The sequence below is a fragment of the Saccostrea echinata genome, unplaced genomic scaffold (genome assembly GCF_033153115.1).
Source record: "Saccostrea echinata isolate AGI-Se365-2 ecotype Australia unplaced genomic scaffold, CSIRO_AGI_Sech_v1 ptg000009l, whole genome shotgun sequence".
NCBI lineage: Eukaryota > Metazoa > Mollusca > Bivalvia > Ostreida > Ostreidae > Saccostrea > Saccostrea echinata.
In genome coordinates, this window is record NW_026889758.1 from 45,241,683 (window position 1) to 45,258,807 (window position 17,125).

Below are 17,125 nucleotides of genomic sequence, written 5' to 3' on the forward strand. Positions count from 1 at the left end.
CAGATATTCATCTATAATATAAATAATTTTTGTTTTATGGAGGCTGATGGGGGTTTTTACATGTTGTGTACAAAATTTTGTACAGCATAATGAAAGTGTATTTCTACTTTTAAAGCAATATATTTGAACATAATTTATCAAATTTAACAAAAGTTAGTAATCACAGGGAAAAAAAAAATTTTTAAACATTTTTTATATGATTTTTCAAGTGATAGGTAGATGTATGTTTTATGGTGTGCTGGTGACATTCCTTTAAACTGGACTTCTTTAGGAGGATGTCACAAAAAGTGTTATAAATGAAAAAGTATAAAATATATGCTGAAATTCAAAACACAGGAGTTTGAGAATCTCTTTTAGATATTAATCCTTGGTATCTGTCATACATAATTTTACTCCATAAAACAGGAAAATTTGTTAAATTTTGAGATGCCCAATCTGGAAACCTCATGGTAAAATTTTGTCTTTCTTACAAATGTACAATTTAGTACAAAAATGTATTACTGATCACACATAATTGAGCAACAAGTTCATTTTATATTTTTGTAATTTGCTTTGAAGTGCAAAATATGCATTTCCCCATACAATCCTATAGTACAATAAAGTGTATTTTGAGATGGTCCCTAAAATTATCTGACTGGTGGATTTTCCTGAAACTGCATGTTCACTGAAGTCTGTGTAGGCTATACATGGTATAAAAGTAGTTTTTCCATTGTAGTTTTATGCAATAAAACTCCAGTCGGCTCCCTTGAATTGGATAATTATAATTATATACCTAATACACCACAGAGAGCAAAATTTGTATTTCTGTTTCATCATAACAAGTTAACTGCATTTAGAAAACATATTTAGTATTTACAAATGCTAGTAGAATAACTTACTTCATCAAACTTTACAGATATTTTATTTTTGAATGAATTGAATGTAGTGTACATGGACTTGTACTGGCATAATATACATTTATTGACTGGGTTCAAGGGCAACATGCGTTGTCGTACCCAAGAACGGCCTCAGGCAAACAGTTTGGTTCGAGGGGTCGACAAAATGCATTTTGCCGGAGAGCATGGCCAATAAATGTTTTGTTATACCTTTTATTTTTTTTTTGACAAACAAGTATCTCGTGCTGGCTTCCATGATGTAAATTTCCTTTACCTGCACTATATAAAAACTAATATCTCAGCGACAGGTCCAATATCTCACTCTGTGGTCAAACATCAATTTTTTTATGACAGATTAGTAAAACATTGGAAATGTTAGACTTTTTTGAGTATAGATTTATAAAGGAACCAATTTTAAAGGTATAACAAAAAAGTTTCATGTTTCCCAACACAGCTTTAACTTAATCTGGCACATTTAAGAATTTAAAAATAAGACCTATTCTTTGTGTTTATATAAATGATGACTGCAATGAAAGCGGAAGAATCTGGAGTGAAAGCACATTAAAAAAAAAAAAGATTGCCAAAATTTTATTTTCAAAGAAATAATGATAACAAAATATCTCCATTTTAAAATGTCTATCATTTTCATATAATGCATCTGGTAAAAGGGTAAAGGCAGTTTTGACATATATAAAATGTACACTGTAATCTTGTTATTATTAATTTAAAAAACAAAAAAGTCAACTCTCTGTCCTGTGATATAACTTCATGAACATGCTTCTAGCAGCTTGTCTGGAGAGGAGAGTTGTAATACAGGAACAAAAACAAATGAGGTATCTGAATCTGTTCCCTGGTGATCAAGATCTAGGAAAAAAAGAGAAATATCAGAGATCGACAACAAACTTATACACAGTAAAATATGTTTATCATTTTTGATAATTGTGTGACCTATGACCTAATGTGAAAAATTCACAAATGAGCTGAATGACTGACAAACAACGAGACAGAAATTAAACTGATGGAAAATGCAATATTTTTGTGAGAGGTAAAAATTTTATAAATGGTGTCTTTGTTTTGAAGAGATTTAAGAATTTTCTTGAAGAAGTGTTATCAGTATGATTACACCCTGCAAACAAAGCATGGGGGTATATAGAAATCACCTTGTCTGTTGGTCTGTCTGTGTAATCATGTCTGGACCATGTCTGGAGAAACACTGGAAGTTCTTACTACATACAAAGATGACCTATGACTTGAGGGTGTGGCATGACTTTTACCTAAGGTCATCTGAACAAGTTCAAAGTTATACTTTCAGAAAAATATGTTTTATTCCTCTCCTGACCATATCTTGTAATGGAGAAACATGGGAAGCTCATACATGACACAAATATTGCTCATGACCTAAGAAATTCAAGGTCACTGGCAGAAAAAGTGTATGATACCTTCCAGTCTACATTTTTTTAAAGATAGAAACATTGGGTTTAGCAGGTATAAAAAAAAACTGCAACTGGCAGCTCACAGCTTCTCTGATTTTGAAGGCTTTCATTGAGTTTGTGCCAGGTATTTTTCTGTATGTAAAAACACGGAAGTTCAAGAAATATTTAGTAATCCATAAAATGTTTCATCTCTTTGTAATGGATACTTTCCTGAAGTTTCACATACAGTTAATGTCATCCTATATTAACACAGAATGACGATCGGCTAACACTAACAAAAAGTAGAGAACTTGGGAACATGGACTTTGATGTTACCAGAACATCATCTTTCTACAGAATATTTTAAAGCTTTACAAATTTTGAAAACTTGGCATTGGTGTAAAATGGACATACAACTAAAAAAGTTTACACATGCAGTGATACCTTTTAATATACATGTCTGTCATGAAGCAGTTGAAGGTGACATAAAACTGGCGTCACAGGACACTGACCTCACTATACAACTACGTAACGAGAGTGCAGTGGTAAATATTTAATGAGAACTTAAGCCTAAAAGGGGATAAAGGTAAACTTAATCTGTCGACTTTCATGTCAGAGCTGTGACATTAGTTGTATATTCCTGATACAAACACAAATGTCTTTCAGAATCAATAATTACTTTTAGGACATGGAATGGCACTGTGAATATATTTTTTTTCAATTCTTTGAGGCTCAGCTGTGATAAGCAGGCTAATGATTCAAGACTGCAGAACAACTAACATAATTAAAAAAAAATAATCTGAGTGTTATCTGAGCTTCTCTTACTGCTGTATCAGATATCACATGCTTGTCCACACAACAAATGCATTATACAGAAGTTGATGACTTCCAACGAGAAGCCCATGGGCCACTATGCTCATCCAAGTTAACTTCCTTTTTCCAACAAATGAATAATAAATAAATACAGGAAGATCCTTACTATAATTCATTGAATATTTAGGATTGATGCTTATCTTACAGCTGTAGCCTTTTTTTTGTTGAAGTCTAAATATTATATGTAAAACTCTGTTATGGCCCCATCCTTTCTCCAGGGGAAATGGACTTATTTTGGTCCATATTTTCTTGATAGAAGGCATAAAAGATCTTTCCTATTCCTATTTACCTTGATGTAAAATTTGGAGTCATATTGCTGAACAACTCCTGCCTAAAGGGCCATGATTTGAAGAAAATTGAATTTACACTACATGAAAATATGTGCATATTAAAATTATTAATGATTAATTATGGCTCTGCTGTTTTTTAAACAAGAGGCCCATGAGTCACAAAACTCACCTGAGTCACCTTAGTCCTATTGTTCTTCAGAAGGAGAATTTATAAATATCTTTCCCCTCAGTTTCTTTTTTTTTTAACATGAAAATTGTGGCCTCATATTGTGGCCTCACCTTAGCCCCAAGGGGTCATGACATGAACAATTAAATCCACACAACATTGAGATGCCTCAATTTCAATATGACTAACATGACCTTGCTGTTTTAGAGAAGATTTTTTATACCCTACCATGAATATGGCCGAGGCATATACACACATAGTGATTGTCATGTCCATCTTCCATCATTCTGTCCTTCTGTCCTTTACACTTTGTGTGTAGCTCAAAGAAAGTGTTCAAGATATACTAACCAAAATTCATACACTGAGAGAGATTGATCAAAAGAATGATTAAGGATTATTGAAGATATAGAACTAGAGGTACTGTGAGTAAGCTCACAAAATAATACCCCCTGCTACAATTTTTAATGTGCCCATTCAAATTTTGTAAATGTGACCTTGAACTTACCAGAAGAAATCTTGTTAACAAATTATTTCAGTGAAATATGGACATGCAGTATTTCCACACTAGAAAATTATAGACCTGTTACAAATGTTACATTTTTTTTTACCAGTGATCTTGAACTTGGATCAAGGTCATGACACACTCTCAAGTCCTTAACAATCTCTGTACCAAGTATGAGCTTCTGATGATTTTCCATTACAAAGTAATAGCCCAGACAAGATTTTTATACTTTTCTGCTAGTTACCTTGAACTTGCCAGAATGACCTTGGTTCAAGTTCAGGACACACCCTGTGGGTCATAAGCAATCTCTGTATCAAGTACGAGCTTCCAGTGATTCTCCATTACAAAGTTATAGCCCAGACAAGAATTTTATACTTTTTCTGCCAGTGACCTTGAACTTGCCAGAATGACCTTGGTTAAAGGTTAGGACACACTATCGGGTCAAAGCCAATATGAGCTTCTAGGGATTTTCATGATAAAGTTATACCCAAAACAAGATTTCTATAATTTTTCTGCCAGTGACATTGAACTTGCCAAAATGACCTTGGATCAAGGTCATCACACACCCTAGCATCATAAGCAATCTCTGTACCAAGCATGAGCTTCCAGTGATTCTCAAATATAAAGTCAAAGTTATAGCTCAGACAAAAAATTTATACTTTTTCTGTCAGTGACCTTGAACTTGCCAGAATGACCTTGGTACAAGGTCATAACATGCCCTTGGGTCATAAGCAGTCCTTGTACCTAGTAAGAGCTTCCAGTGATTCTCCATTACAAGTAATAGCCCAGATAAGAATTTAATTCTCTTTTTGCCAGTGACCTTGAACTTGCCAGAAAGACCTTGGTTTAAGGTTATGGCACATCTTCATGTCATAAGCAATCTCTGTATCAAGTATGAGCTTCCAGTGATTCTCCATTACAAAGTTATAGCCTGGACAAGATTGCACAGAAAGACGGATGGACGCATGGACAGACAGAAAAGGTGATTCCTATATAACAACCTCCCAACTTTGTTTGTGGGGGGAATAAAAATGTTCAAAAATCTTTGAATGATGAAGGATACATGCAGCACATGACAGAAACAAAAATGTCAACAGGCTACTGTATTATCTGGTGATTTAATTTTCTGTCACCATTACAATAAGACCTTAATTTTGCAACTTAACACAGCACACATTTTTTGCTCCCCTAAAACATAATATAATTTCTACAACCACTATCATATGACATAAATCATCCATATAAATTTCTAACACAACTACAATATGACCTATATCTCGGATACCACTATAACACAACATAAATATCTGCTACCACTACAACAGGACATTAATAACAGCTACCACTACAACAAGACATAATTATCTGCTACCACTACAACAAGACATAAATAACTGCTACCATTACAACAAGACATAAATATCTGCTACCACTACAACAAGACATAAATATCCGCTACCACTACAACAAGACATAAATATCTGTTACCTCTACAACAGGACATAATTATCTGCTACCACTACATCAAGACATAAATATCTGCTACCACTACAACAGGACATTAATAACAGCTACCACTACAACAGGACATAATTACCTGCTACCACTACATCAAGACATAAATATCTGCTACTATTACAAAAAGACATAATTATCTACTACCACTACAACAAGACATAAATATCAGCTAGCATTACAAGAAGACATAAATATCTGCTACCATTACAAAAAGACATAAATATCTGCTACCACTACAACATGACATAAATATCTGCTACCACTACAACAGGACATTAATATCAGCTACCACTACAACAAGACAATTAAATCTCTCCTACACTACAATTCAAGTTGTTATTTTTGACTTAAAAACAAACATCAAAAAGAAAAAAAAAAAACAGCAGTAAATGCTTTTGAAATAAAATCCAAGCAAATCTAACTGGCTAAAAAGTTATACTAATTAGTACAAGCAAGAACAATGAGAAAATATCAATGAAAGTCTTACCCTGATAAAGTTCATTGATATTGAGCTGACTAGAGGAGAAGAAAATTCGTAGTGGGAATATTGACTTAAATGTTGCTGGCAGTGATACTTGGACTTCATTTAGGACCTGACGGAAACAGTCTAACACTTTCTTTGTTAATGAATTCTCAACAGATTCTATACTTCCTGAAAAAGAATTAGTTCAATGGGGTCAGTCAATGGTCATCAATTTTATTTAAATAAGCAGAAAATGTTACATTCATTTTATAAATTTCTATGATTAGAATGTTTTTAATTGGAAATTGATTTTACAAACTAAATATTTAAATATTTTGAATTTAAAAAAAATATGTGTATAGTTTCCCTTCTTTACTTACTTATTGATATCACACATGAAATGATTTCTTCATCAGTATGGAGACAATGTACATAACATTTAAAGTGGGGCAACTGAATATTCTTCCTCCATTCTGCAACTGAACAGTACTGAATGATTATGTAAAATTAACTTGTGGATAAATGTTGTGATATCCTCTGATATTTCCTGCTGAATAAAGTCTCAAGAATATGCACATGTAACATAAAAAAAAATTGTGGCTGTTTTAGTGTACTTTGATACATATCTTCCAAAACACCATTAACATTATTTCTTATGTTTTCAAATGTTGCATGTAGGGCATTGACATCAACCTTTCTAACACTTACCAGACAATTCATGGAGGTCTGTTCTAGCTGTGACCTGCCATTCTATGAGAGCATCTTTAGGTAACCTTGGTACCTCTACATAAACCACTGTGGGTGAGGAACTGTTCTGTTCCTCTACTCCAAACTCCCCATCCTTCTGACAACAGAGGAAACAGGTGATGTAATCACAATGTCAACATTGGACTTTTGCGAGAAGGGCTGACTTTTATAGTCGACGGCATATTTTTTTACTAGGACAATATACAGAGGCCCTTTTGCGATATAAATATTCAGCTGAACAATTAATTAAAAGGTAATAATGGACAGTTTCAAAGCACATATTATGTTGTCTAGGAAGGGAACTGCAACCACCCTATCCTCAACCCCCTCCCTTTCCACCTTGACCAACTCTTGTCAAGTTTTCCTTTTGAAATGTTTTTTTCCTTCCTTATTTAATTTCATCAACAAATGAAACTGAAAGGAGATACTACCCCTTACAAATAACATATAAGCAATGTTATTCTGTCTCCCATCATCTGTTGTGTTGGTTGTATACAGGTAAATCATTTATGGGCCTCTAACACCATACCTATAACCACTATTAATGTTTTCTTATCTATTATCAATTCTGTACCTCTGTACATAACACAAGTTTAAATGTCAAAGTAAGCTGTCGACTGTACAAGTCAGCGTTTCTCGCAAAAGTCCATTATTCTATTTACCCCAAGGCTGCTGCACTCAAACAAAAACATGTAGATACATGTACTGAAGTAATTTTTAGAAATGCCATCTACTTGAAATCCATTGAAGACATACTCAACGGATAAAATTTCTTAAACTTGAGACACTTAAATCTTTTCTTTCCTTTTTTGCCAATTTCATACCAAAACAAGGATTTTTTTTTTACCTCATATCTTAATTTGTATGTTTCCAATTCCTTTTGAGCTGACTGTACATAGCCAATATCAGTAACATAACAAACAACCATATTTAGTTTGTCCATCCCACAATGCATTGCTTCTAATATCCTCTGTACATGGCGGAGAGACAGTCTTGCCTGCGGAACTATTCCTCCACTTATAATCGCCAAGTTAGCTGGGCACATTGCTATCTGTCCTGCCACATATAGTTTGTCTTTGACCTGTTTTGTTTATAAAAAAAACTAAATTTAAATAAATCTTCCTGGGAAGCTACCTGTACATGTAGTATTCTACATGTTACATTGTATGTTATCTTTGGAATACATTTGTTGCCCTTATAAACAACAAGAGCCCCATGGGTCTTATAGGTCACCTGAGTATCATGTAAGAACTTTGCCACAATTAAATTGGGTTCATGGGTTAAACCAGAGGCCATGAAATTCACAATTTCGAAAGAGGCACACTTGATCATCATAACTTTACATTTATTTTGCTTTCTTAATGCCCAGAAACAGAGCAGAGGATTATCAAAGAATTAATGCATTTTTCACTATGAAATCATTAGAGCCCTGCCCTAACACCAGAACCTGAACCAGGGGCCATAAAATTCACAATTTTGGAAGAGGCACCCTTACTCATCATAACTATACTCTTAGTTCATCGGTTTTATACCCAGGAGGAAAGGAGAAGATTTTCAAAGTATTATTACATTTTTTACTATGTAATCATTAGAGCCCCGCCCTAACACCAGAACCCCTGACCCAGGGGTCATGAAATTCACAATTTTGGAAGAGGCTTCCTTACTCATCATAACTATGCATAACTATTCAGTTTGTTAGCTTAATACCCTGGATCAAAGAAAATGATTTTTAAAGAAATAATGCATTTTCACTATATATTCAACAGACCCCCACCCTAACACCAGAACCCCTGAGCCTGGGGCCATGAATTCCACAATTTTGGAAGATGTACCCTTACTCATCACTACTTTACACTAAACTTTTAGTTCATCAGCTTAATACCCAGGAGAAAAGGAGAAGATTGTCAAAGAATTATTGCATTTTTACTATGTAATCATTAAAGCCCCGCCCTAACATCAGGACCCCTGACCCAGGGGCCATGAAATTCAAAATAAAGGAAGAGGCACCCTTACTCATCATAACTGTGCATTTAGTATGTTTGCCCTGGATCAGAGAAGAAGATTTTTAAAGAAATAATGCATTATCACTATATATTCAACAGAGCCCTGCCCTAGCACCAGAACCCCTGACCCTGAGGCCATGAATTTCACAATTTAAGTAGAGGGCTCAATGCTTATTACAATAATGCCAACAATTTGCCTGCTTGATGTTCAGGAGTAAAGAAGAAGATTTTTAAAGATTGCATTTATTTTGATGGTTTTGCCCCACCCCTCAGGCACCAGGGGGGGGGGGGGGGAGGTAGGGGTCATGAATTTCACAATTTTCACTCCCCTCCACAGATAGATGCTATATGCCAAATTTGGTTGAAATTGGTTCAGTGGTTCCAGAGAAGAAGCTGAAAATGTTCAAATGTTAACACACAAAGGACGATGGACGATGCACGCCGACGAATGAAAACAGAGAGCAATAGGTCACTTGAGTAAACTCAGGTGACCTAAATATCCCCAATCCCTAAAAACATCAACTTTGATTGAAGTCTATAAAGGCCTATAACTCAGTCAAATAAAGGAGTTCTTTAGAGGTGTACACTGGTTTTACTGTTTTATAGAGAGTTATCAATACCGGTAAAAATACAATACTTAAGCTACTGACATCGATAATATGAACCACTTATTGTGAAATAATGTATCCAGACATGGAGATGTTATTAGACTGAAATGAATTAGCCTTACCTTCACACATTGACTATAAGGACCAATGTTTGCTGGTGCCCAGTGGGATAGGCCCTGAACATGCATTGTTTGTCTATCATTAACATCCTTGTTACAATAACAATCTATCTGCAGGGCCACATTAGGTGGTAAGGTGGCCTGGACACAAATTCTGTAAATAAGTGAAAAATGTACGAGTAGTCCAGAAGAGCCTTGCTTATTGTGACTTCACTCTAATGCCCTGTTCACACGGAGAGTTTAATTTGAATTAAACGTAAGTTACTGTGAATTAAATTTTATCCGCGTTCACACGAAGAATTTAATGCAAATTAGTTTAATTCGAATTAGTTTACTGCGTATTAAATTACTTTGCATTAGCTTCATGTGAATGCTAAGTGAAGCTAATTCGAAAATTTTGACGCATGCGTAAGGGCAGAATAAAGTCACAGACCACATGTCGATGGTCAAATATAGCTACTTGTGCTATTTTTGAGTGGAAAACAAAGGAAAATTATGTTAATCACTAAAATGTGTACAAACACTACATGACATTTTGTAGAATGTATATCTGCTCTGCACAATATGACGTGATTTGTAAATGACATCATAATAGCCTCACTGAATAGCCTTGTTGTAGAAATAAAATTATATTTGCATTAGTTTACTTCGCATTAGCTTTCGTGTGAATGCAATTTAATTTGCATTAGTTTAATTCGCATCATTTTACTTCGCATTAATTTACTGCGAATTTAACTCTCCGTGTGAACAGGGCATAAATATATCATATCCAAGAACTTCAGTAAACATACATGTACACTATTCTTATTTATTTTAATGATGCTGTTTCCAACATCATTAAAGCGACAGTACGGCTGCAAAATGTGTGCTTTTTCATCCAAATTTACCCAATATATCATTAAGAAATAAGGTATAAAGTTGATGTAAGCAGTTTGAGAAACAGAAATATTCTCTACTCAAACAAAATTAACGTAATTAGAATCTGCCGGAAAATCAAGGGTCGTACGAACTGGAGCAATCTTAGATCTGTTTATTTGTACCATGTGAATTCCAAAACGGCACGTGCCTACACTGTAGAGTTTACAGTTATAATGAATATTAGGTGAAAGCAATTTTCAAAAACACATATTATCCTAACTTTTTGATAAAATAATCTAAAATAATAATCGTAAAGATTTTAGTCTGCATTCAGGCGAATTTAACAGAATTAAAAGTACAAATGTTGACGTTTTGTGTATTGGGGCCCGAGAAAGGAAAAACCAACTAATCATACGTTATCGCGGCAAATGTCAAACAAAATATTTTCTGCACAGTTAAAAAAAATAGCATTTCAAATGGCAACAATGTTTATAAGTCAAAGATGTATTTTTTATGTTGAGTTTACACTATTTTTTTTTCTTTGAAAGCGACGGAAAAATGAGAAATGATAACAAGTATCAACAAACCTGTCGAACCTTCGAGAGCCCTGCTTGAGTGTCGCCGAGTTCCCGTTTCTTCCTTATCCAGCGATTATATTAATCCCCAAACTAAATTTTAGTCAGGAAAGTTGCTTTTTCAAGTTCTATTTTCAGTTTCTTTTTATTTTTAGTCGACTTTGTCAATGTAGCAGGCCTACCGGGATTCCCTCTCTAACCATGCTGTTTTGTTTATGAAAACTACCCATGCGTGCAAAGCATGGAATGTGGAACCCCAAACACGTTGCGATGTATATATTTACGTCCCATAAATAATTATTAATTTTAATGAAATAATCCAAATTATTTAATTGTAAAAGTTGTAATTTTCTGAAAGTTTATACATTTATGAGTAGTAAAAAATTCCAAATTTTGTCGGAAAATTTTATCTAGTCAGTTTTTTGATGAGATGCGCCGTACTGTCACTTTAAATGAGATACATGTGTTTATATACATACATGTACCAGGGCAAATACATCTAAATGTTGAGTTTCTTCTGTCTTTATTTCTGACCTTATTACAAACTTGATTTATAAATAGCAATTACGGTAAGTCCTACGGACCTCCGGATTTACTTTGCTATGTTTTTTTTATATCTGTTAACGAATTTGTATTAGTGTCTAAGGCAAATTCACAATGCATACATGTATTTTCCTTCTTATTACTATCTAATATGTTGAACTTCAGTGAAAAATCAAATATAAAACCTATCTTGGAGAACTAAATTTTTTTGTTAAATAAAATTTCAATTATGACTACTTTTAAATTATAAAGTCAGTGAGATGGAGAAGTCTACCGTATATACTCGCCTATAAGTCGGTTTTTTGGGAGTTAACTTTTGGTCTAAAACTCTATGTCCGACTTATAGGCGAGACATCAAAAGCTTGGTATTTTTCTGGACGACAACATGTAGTATTTTTTACATAACTTCGACGATTATCGTTGAGAAATGTCTGAACGTATTATATTATTTATGTATTCTATGATTATAAATTATAAATAAAGTATAAATAGATTATAAATAAAGTACAAGTATTTACAGATGTCATATCCTAACATATTATTTGAACACAGGTAAATAAATTAGAGTATTGATATGAAATTTATAAGAGAAGGGAAAAAAAAGAGATAAAATATCGGCGTAATCCTTCAAAATATTATTTGAAAAACGTTAAATCATTAGAGCATTAATTGAAATTGTCCACCGATTCTGGCAAAAAGTTGTACCGACTTATAGGCGGGTCAATTGCAAATCCCTCCAAAATAACCTCAAAAATCACAACCGACTTATAGGCGGACCGACTTATAGGCGAGTATATACGGTAGTCCTTGCCCTATGTGCCCCTGGGAATAACGACGACTACGTAGGTAGGTAGGTATAAAGTCAGTTTAATATTTTAAATTTTTGGACCTTAAAAAATTTGTTATAAAAGATGGTAAATTTTGTTACGTTTAACCTCTACAGGACACAAAATCAATTCATTTTATCCATTAATTTGTTGTATCAGAGTCTGTTATAACTGTAATATTTTACAAGGAATTTTTAAGAATGTTTGCTTGGGACCCCAAAAAACTTTGCCATATCAATAAATTGGCAATATCTGTGTTCATACAAAACAAGTTTGACCGTATAGCATACAGATGTATAGCATACCTAGCAGGTGGATTAATCCCAAAATATGTTTTGTAAACAGAATTAACTTCACCAAATATGGACATGTCTTGAATATACAGGTGAACCATGGCAACACAACTCACACCACAGCTACTGGTTGCTGGAGAGTTTTCCAAGATCTCTAAAACAAGACGTATTTATTAAACACATGGTCCTCCATGATAGTAAAATTTATATTGAATCCCTATCTCCTAAATTTAACGTTGATCTCCACTTTAACTGTTGACAAAATGGAACAATAGATCACTGATTTATGACCTCATGAAGATAAAAATACTAAATTTGAAGAAAAGGAAATATTTTTTTCATACAGTGTACTGGTAGACTGCTTTCAATTAATTTTGTACCTAAAAGGCATCTAAGAAAGGACAGAGGTCATGCAACTACCCAAAGGATTTCCACGAGCAATTATCAAAAAAACCATGCGAGGATATTTTGTGTCACTACAGAGCAGGGTGACACTTATGGATCACTGTCCCCAGCATCTATCTAGGTGAATACTCCAAACAGCTAATTTAACTTATGTGTTTGGAATTTTGAGAGGCCTGGATTTGATAATTAGCATGTATATTTCACCATTATGAGCTCAAGACACTGTACTTTAACAGTTACCACACAAACTGAATTTTAAATACATTTGATAAATTGTAAGAAAATAAATTGGGATCAGTCTCTCCATTTCTTGGAACACTCTAATTTAGCTTAAAAACAAACCTTTAAGCTTGCTCATTGTTTTGATGGTGATTTCTGTTAAGCTGGTATTTCCTGTGTTCAGACCAATGAGTCCAGTTATCCATAAATGGTTATGTTCAGTTACCACAGAGATCAGTTTATCTTCACTCACTGAAAATAACAAAACTGTATGAGAAGCAAAGTAGGGTCAATCTTTTTTTTTTGTTTCTGAGATAAAGTTGACATAAATAATAAACATTGCATACAACACTCCTTTGTAGGAGTTTATTCCAGAATTTGAAAGGAAAAAAAAGTTCAATAAAAAGAACAATTTTTATATTAAGGGTATGAAAGCAATGGGAAATAATTATGCTCCTGTACAACTCTCATATAACATTATTTTTATCAAAAATCAAATCAAGCATAATAGTGGGTTCATATTTTACTCTACCTGTAAGTGAGACTGTTTTGTGACTTTCATCTCTGAGAGAAGTCATGGGTGGATCTTGTGTGGTGTTCTCCAGTTGAAGGGAGGAGTGTAGCTGAGAGCTTCTTAACATTGGCAAATCTTTTACTCTGTCTGCCATATCTTCATCTATCTGTACAGTTTTATTTGTGTGAAAATTAAGAGCATTCAAACTGATTTTAACAATTATCACTAAAAACTCGGAATATGTTACAAAAAACTTGTTACAATTTCAGGTTTTAAGAAGAATTATATTTTTACCAGTGGTTTTTCCTCTAGATGTGCTCTTTTTATGTTCAAATAAGCTACTGGGGCAAAGGCATCATCAGAATGGATAACTGTTTCTACTTCATCTCTACAATTGTAATACATGTACATGAACATCAGGGTTTTTTTTTTTTAGGGGGGGGGGGTCAATTTCATTGATTTTATAAAATGCTTATCTTTATATTGAATAATCATAACAGATTAATAAACTTTCTCTTAGAAGAACACACATATCATTTTCCTTTAATGATTTTTTTCCTTTCAAACAGAAAACTGTGAAATCATCTTGGATTTCGTTGTTAACCCTTACCCATGAAATAAAATTTTCCAAAATGATAACATTGTCCACATATCCATTCATTGAATTTTCTGAATATACAAGTCACCATGAACCAGTAAAATTTTTGTTGCCCATGAAAATTGACTCCCTTGAATTATTCCACAGTATACATATCCTACAATTAGTGATTTGATTGCTACTGTGGATACTTTGATTGCTACTGTGGATACTCATGATTATTAACTTACATTATGATTCGTTTCTCAAATAGAGGACAGTCCACAGTAAAGGTCTCATACTCTCCGCCTTCCCCGCATACATTCAACTGATATTTTTCTTTCTAAATATAGAAATATAAGAAGGGTACATGTGCACCTTAAATACCTTAACTTATTTAACAGATACTAAAGGCACACAAGATGATGTAACTTACCATTTTCTTTAAATGAGGGGACATCTCTCCCAGGGTTTTACCTAAGTGTTTAGGCTCTAAACCTAAGAATAAAATGAGGCAATGTATGCAGGGGTATATGGCAAGTTTGAAACAATGTAACAGTAATAAATTAATTTAATAAATTCTATGATGTAATATGTTTGTAATTTTGTAACTTGCACAATTAATTTAACTTTAGGTTACAATACAGTGCTTGTGTTTTCTTAAAATAAGATCATGCAAGATTTATTGTATAATTTTGCCTGAAAAGCTTTTCTTGATTATAATCTTACCAAGGGAAGCAACTTTGATTAGAACTGCTATCACCTGTGATTCAATCATCTCTTTTAACAACTCTTCTTGGTCTCTCCTCCATAAATAGGCAAGGGACGTAAGTCCAAGCCTCTGACATCTGTGGTAAAAAAGGAAGAAGATATTTTATTTGATACATTCATTTAAATAAAATAACAGATTATGAACAGAGTATCAGAAGTAATTAATAAGTTAAATGGTCATGTATCAACACATTTAACAATTCTGTAAATTTGTTATTTTAAAAAGAAGGAAGTAATTAAAATGCAGTGAGACATGTATCAACAAATTTGACAATTTTGTAATGTTGTCCTATTACATGTATAAATCTGACTTACACATTTTCAACTCTGACTCTTTGATAATCTGACAAAATGGCTCCAACTGATACAGCCTCAATTCCACATTCTTCCTGAGAAAAAAAAAATGATATGACTTTAATCTTCAATTGAAATGTCAACTTTGTAACTTATAAGCTTCACATTTCTTCATTCATTTATTTCCATATATTTTTTAAAGCAAAATTACAGGACATCAATTGGATATTTCATCACTCAGATAAAATTGACTATTTATTATACACATTGTCATCTAAAAAATAAAATACATGTACCTTAACATTTTTAAGTAAATTGAATAAATCTTCTACTTCATCATTTTCTGTGACCATGTAATCTCGTCCTATAGATTTTGAGGAGCCATGAATTGTGTGCCTATATAAGGGGAGACCAATGGCTTCTGCGTACAAGTCTATGCCATGATGACCTACTGTTTGGAACATATAGCTGTCCAGTTCATCTGAAAAATTTGACAATATCAGATATTTTCACTATAATCATAAATTATTAAATAATACCTGTACTATGCTTTCCATAAGTCTGTCTCTATGTAATCAATACCCAACTGTTTTTGCATAGCAAACAAACTTAAGGATTTATAAAGTGTAAGCATACTATGTCTAAATAATGCTCAACTTCCTTTTCAAAAGAAAATACATCAGTGCACCGTGTGTCAAACCCTACATGAGTACATGCAAAAAAAATAATTATATAAATAGCAACCGTTACTTGTCACAGGTGACCCATTTAATATGATATTGTAGAGAAAAAAAAGATATTTAGATGTATATATATTTTATGCAATCAAGTGCCTGTTAGACTACCCAGTAGCTGCCATGTATTAGCACCTCCACCAGAGCTGCCCCAAACAATTGTTTATACAGGAGCACACCCACATGGTTCGGAGGATTCAAATTTAGATGTTTTGTAAATTCAATTTTGTACATAATGTGATTGCTATTAACATTTAAAAATTTGTAAACTGATTACTGGAATTTCATTTTATGCTACCAAATGAGGATGAAATTATTTACCAGATGATACGAAGGATTGTAAAAGGATTTTAAAGTAGCAGAAAGACTGCATGCTTGGTTGCACTACAATATTATTAAGATGATCCTTAGCTAGTATTACCTTTCTTTTCTGGTTTTAGGTTGGCTAGTGCAACAATTTGATGCCCCTCACTCACACATTGCATCATATTATAGCAGCTGTCCTTACCACCACTGGAAAAAGAATATGAAATTTCTGATAGCACATGATACAATGACAACTTCTGTAGATATCTTATTTAATATTCTATTAATACATAACATATATAATCCCTTTGAACAAAAACCATACTTGATACCTACTGACAATGTATACCATAAAGATACAGATACATGTATTCTGTCTTTTGTAAATTGTAACCAAAATATATACACTTAAAATTCAAAAGAAAAAAAAACGACGATCAACCCAGAATATTTAAGTTTTTGCATTTCTACTATAGTATATGATGAACAAGTTTACCTTACAAGTGCGACCACCTTCATATTTGTTCTTTGTTACAAGCTACATGATCTTGGTTCACCGTTCACTCATTGTTTACAAATTCTTCACGCACGTGTATAAAACCGGAAGTGAAACTTTCAGTGGTCACGTCACAC

The 17,125-nt window shown here is 33.4% G+C and overlaps 1 protein-coding gene across 2 annotated transcripts; it reads right to left on the reverse strand.

Moving 5' to 3' along the window:
- Positions 1 to 1,490: 1,490 nt before the first annotated feature.
- On the reverse strand, positions 1,491 to 17,109 carry LOC133183801 (uncharacterized). Of its 2 annotated transcripts, none has more exons than XM_061318709.1 (17): positions 16,989 to 17,109; positions 16,608 to 16,699; positions 15,749 to 15,933; positions 15,474 to 15,547; positions 15,117 to 15,235; positions 14,824 to 14,885; positions 14,639 to 14,730; positions 14,105 to 14,198; positions 13,829 to 13,976; positions 13,420 to 13,548; positions 12,685 to 12,826; positions 9,580 to 9,730; positions 7,694 to 7,927; positions 6,808 to 6,940; positions 6,480 to 6,578; positions 6,124 to 6,288; positions 1,491 to 1,739 (listed from the first exon to the last, which is right to left on the reverse strand). In XM_061318709.1, exons 1-17 carry the CDS (start codon positions 17,009 to 17,011, stop codon positions 1,642 to 1,644), a joined length of 2,040 nt encoding a protein of 679 aa, XP_061174693.1. In that variant the 5' UTR covers positions 17,012 to 17,109; the 3' UTR covers positions 1,491 to 1,641. The 2 variants fall into 2 exon arrangements, with proteins under 2 accessions (XP_061174693.1, XP_061174692.1); XM_061318708.1 differs by having other exon boundaries at positions 6,808 to 6,943.
- Positions 17,110 to 17,125: the final 16 nt, after the last annotated feature.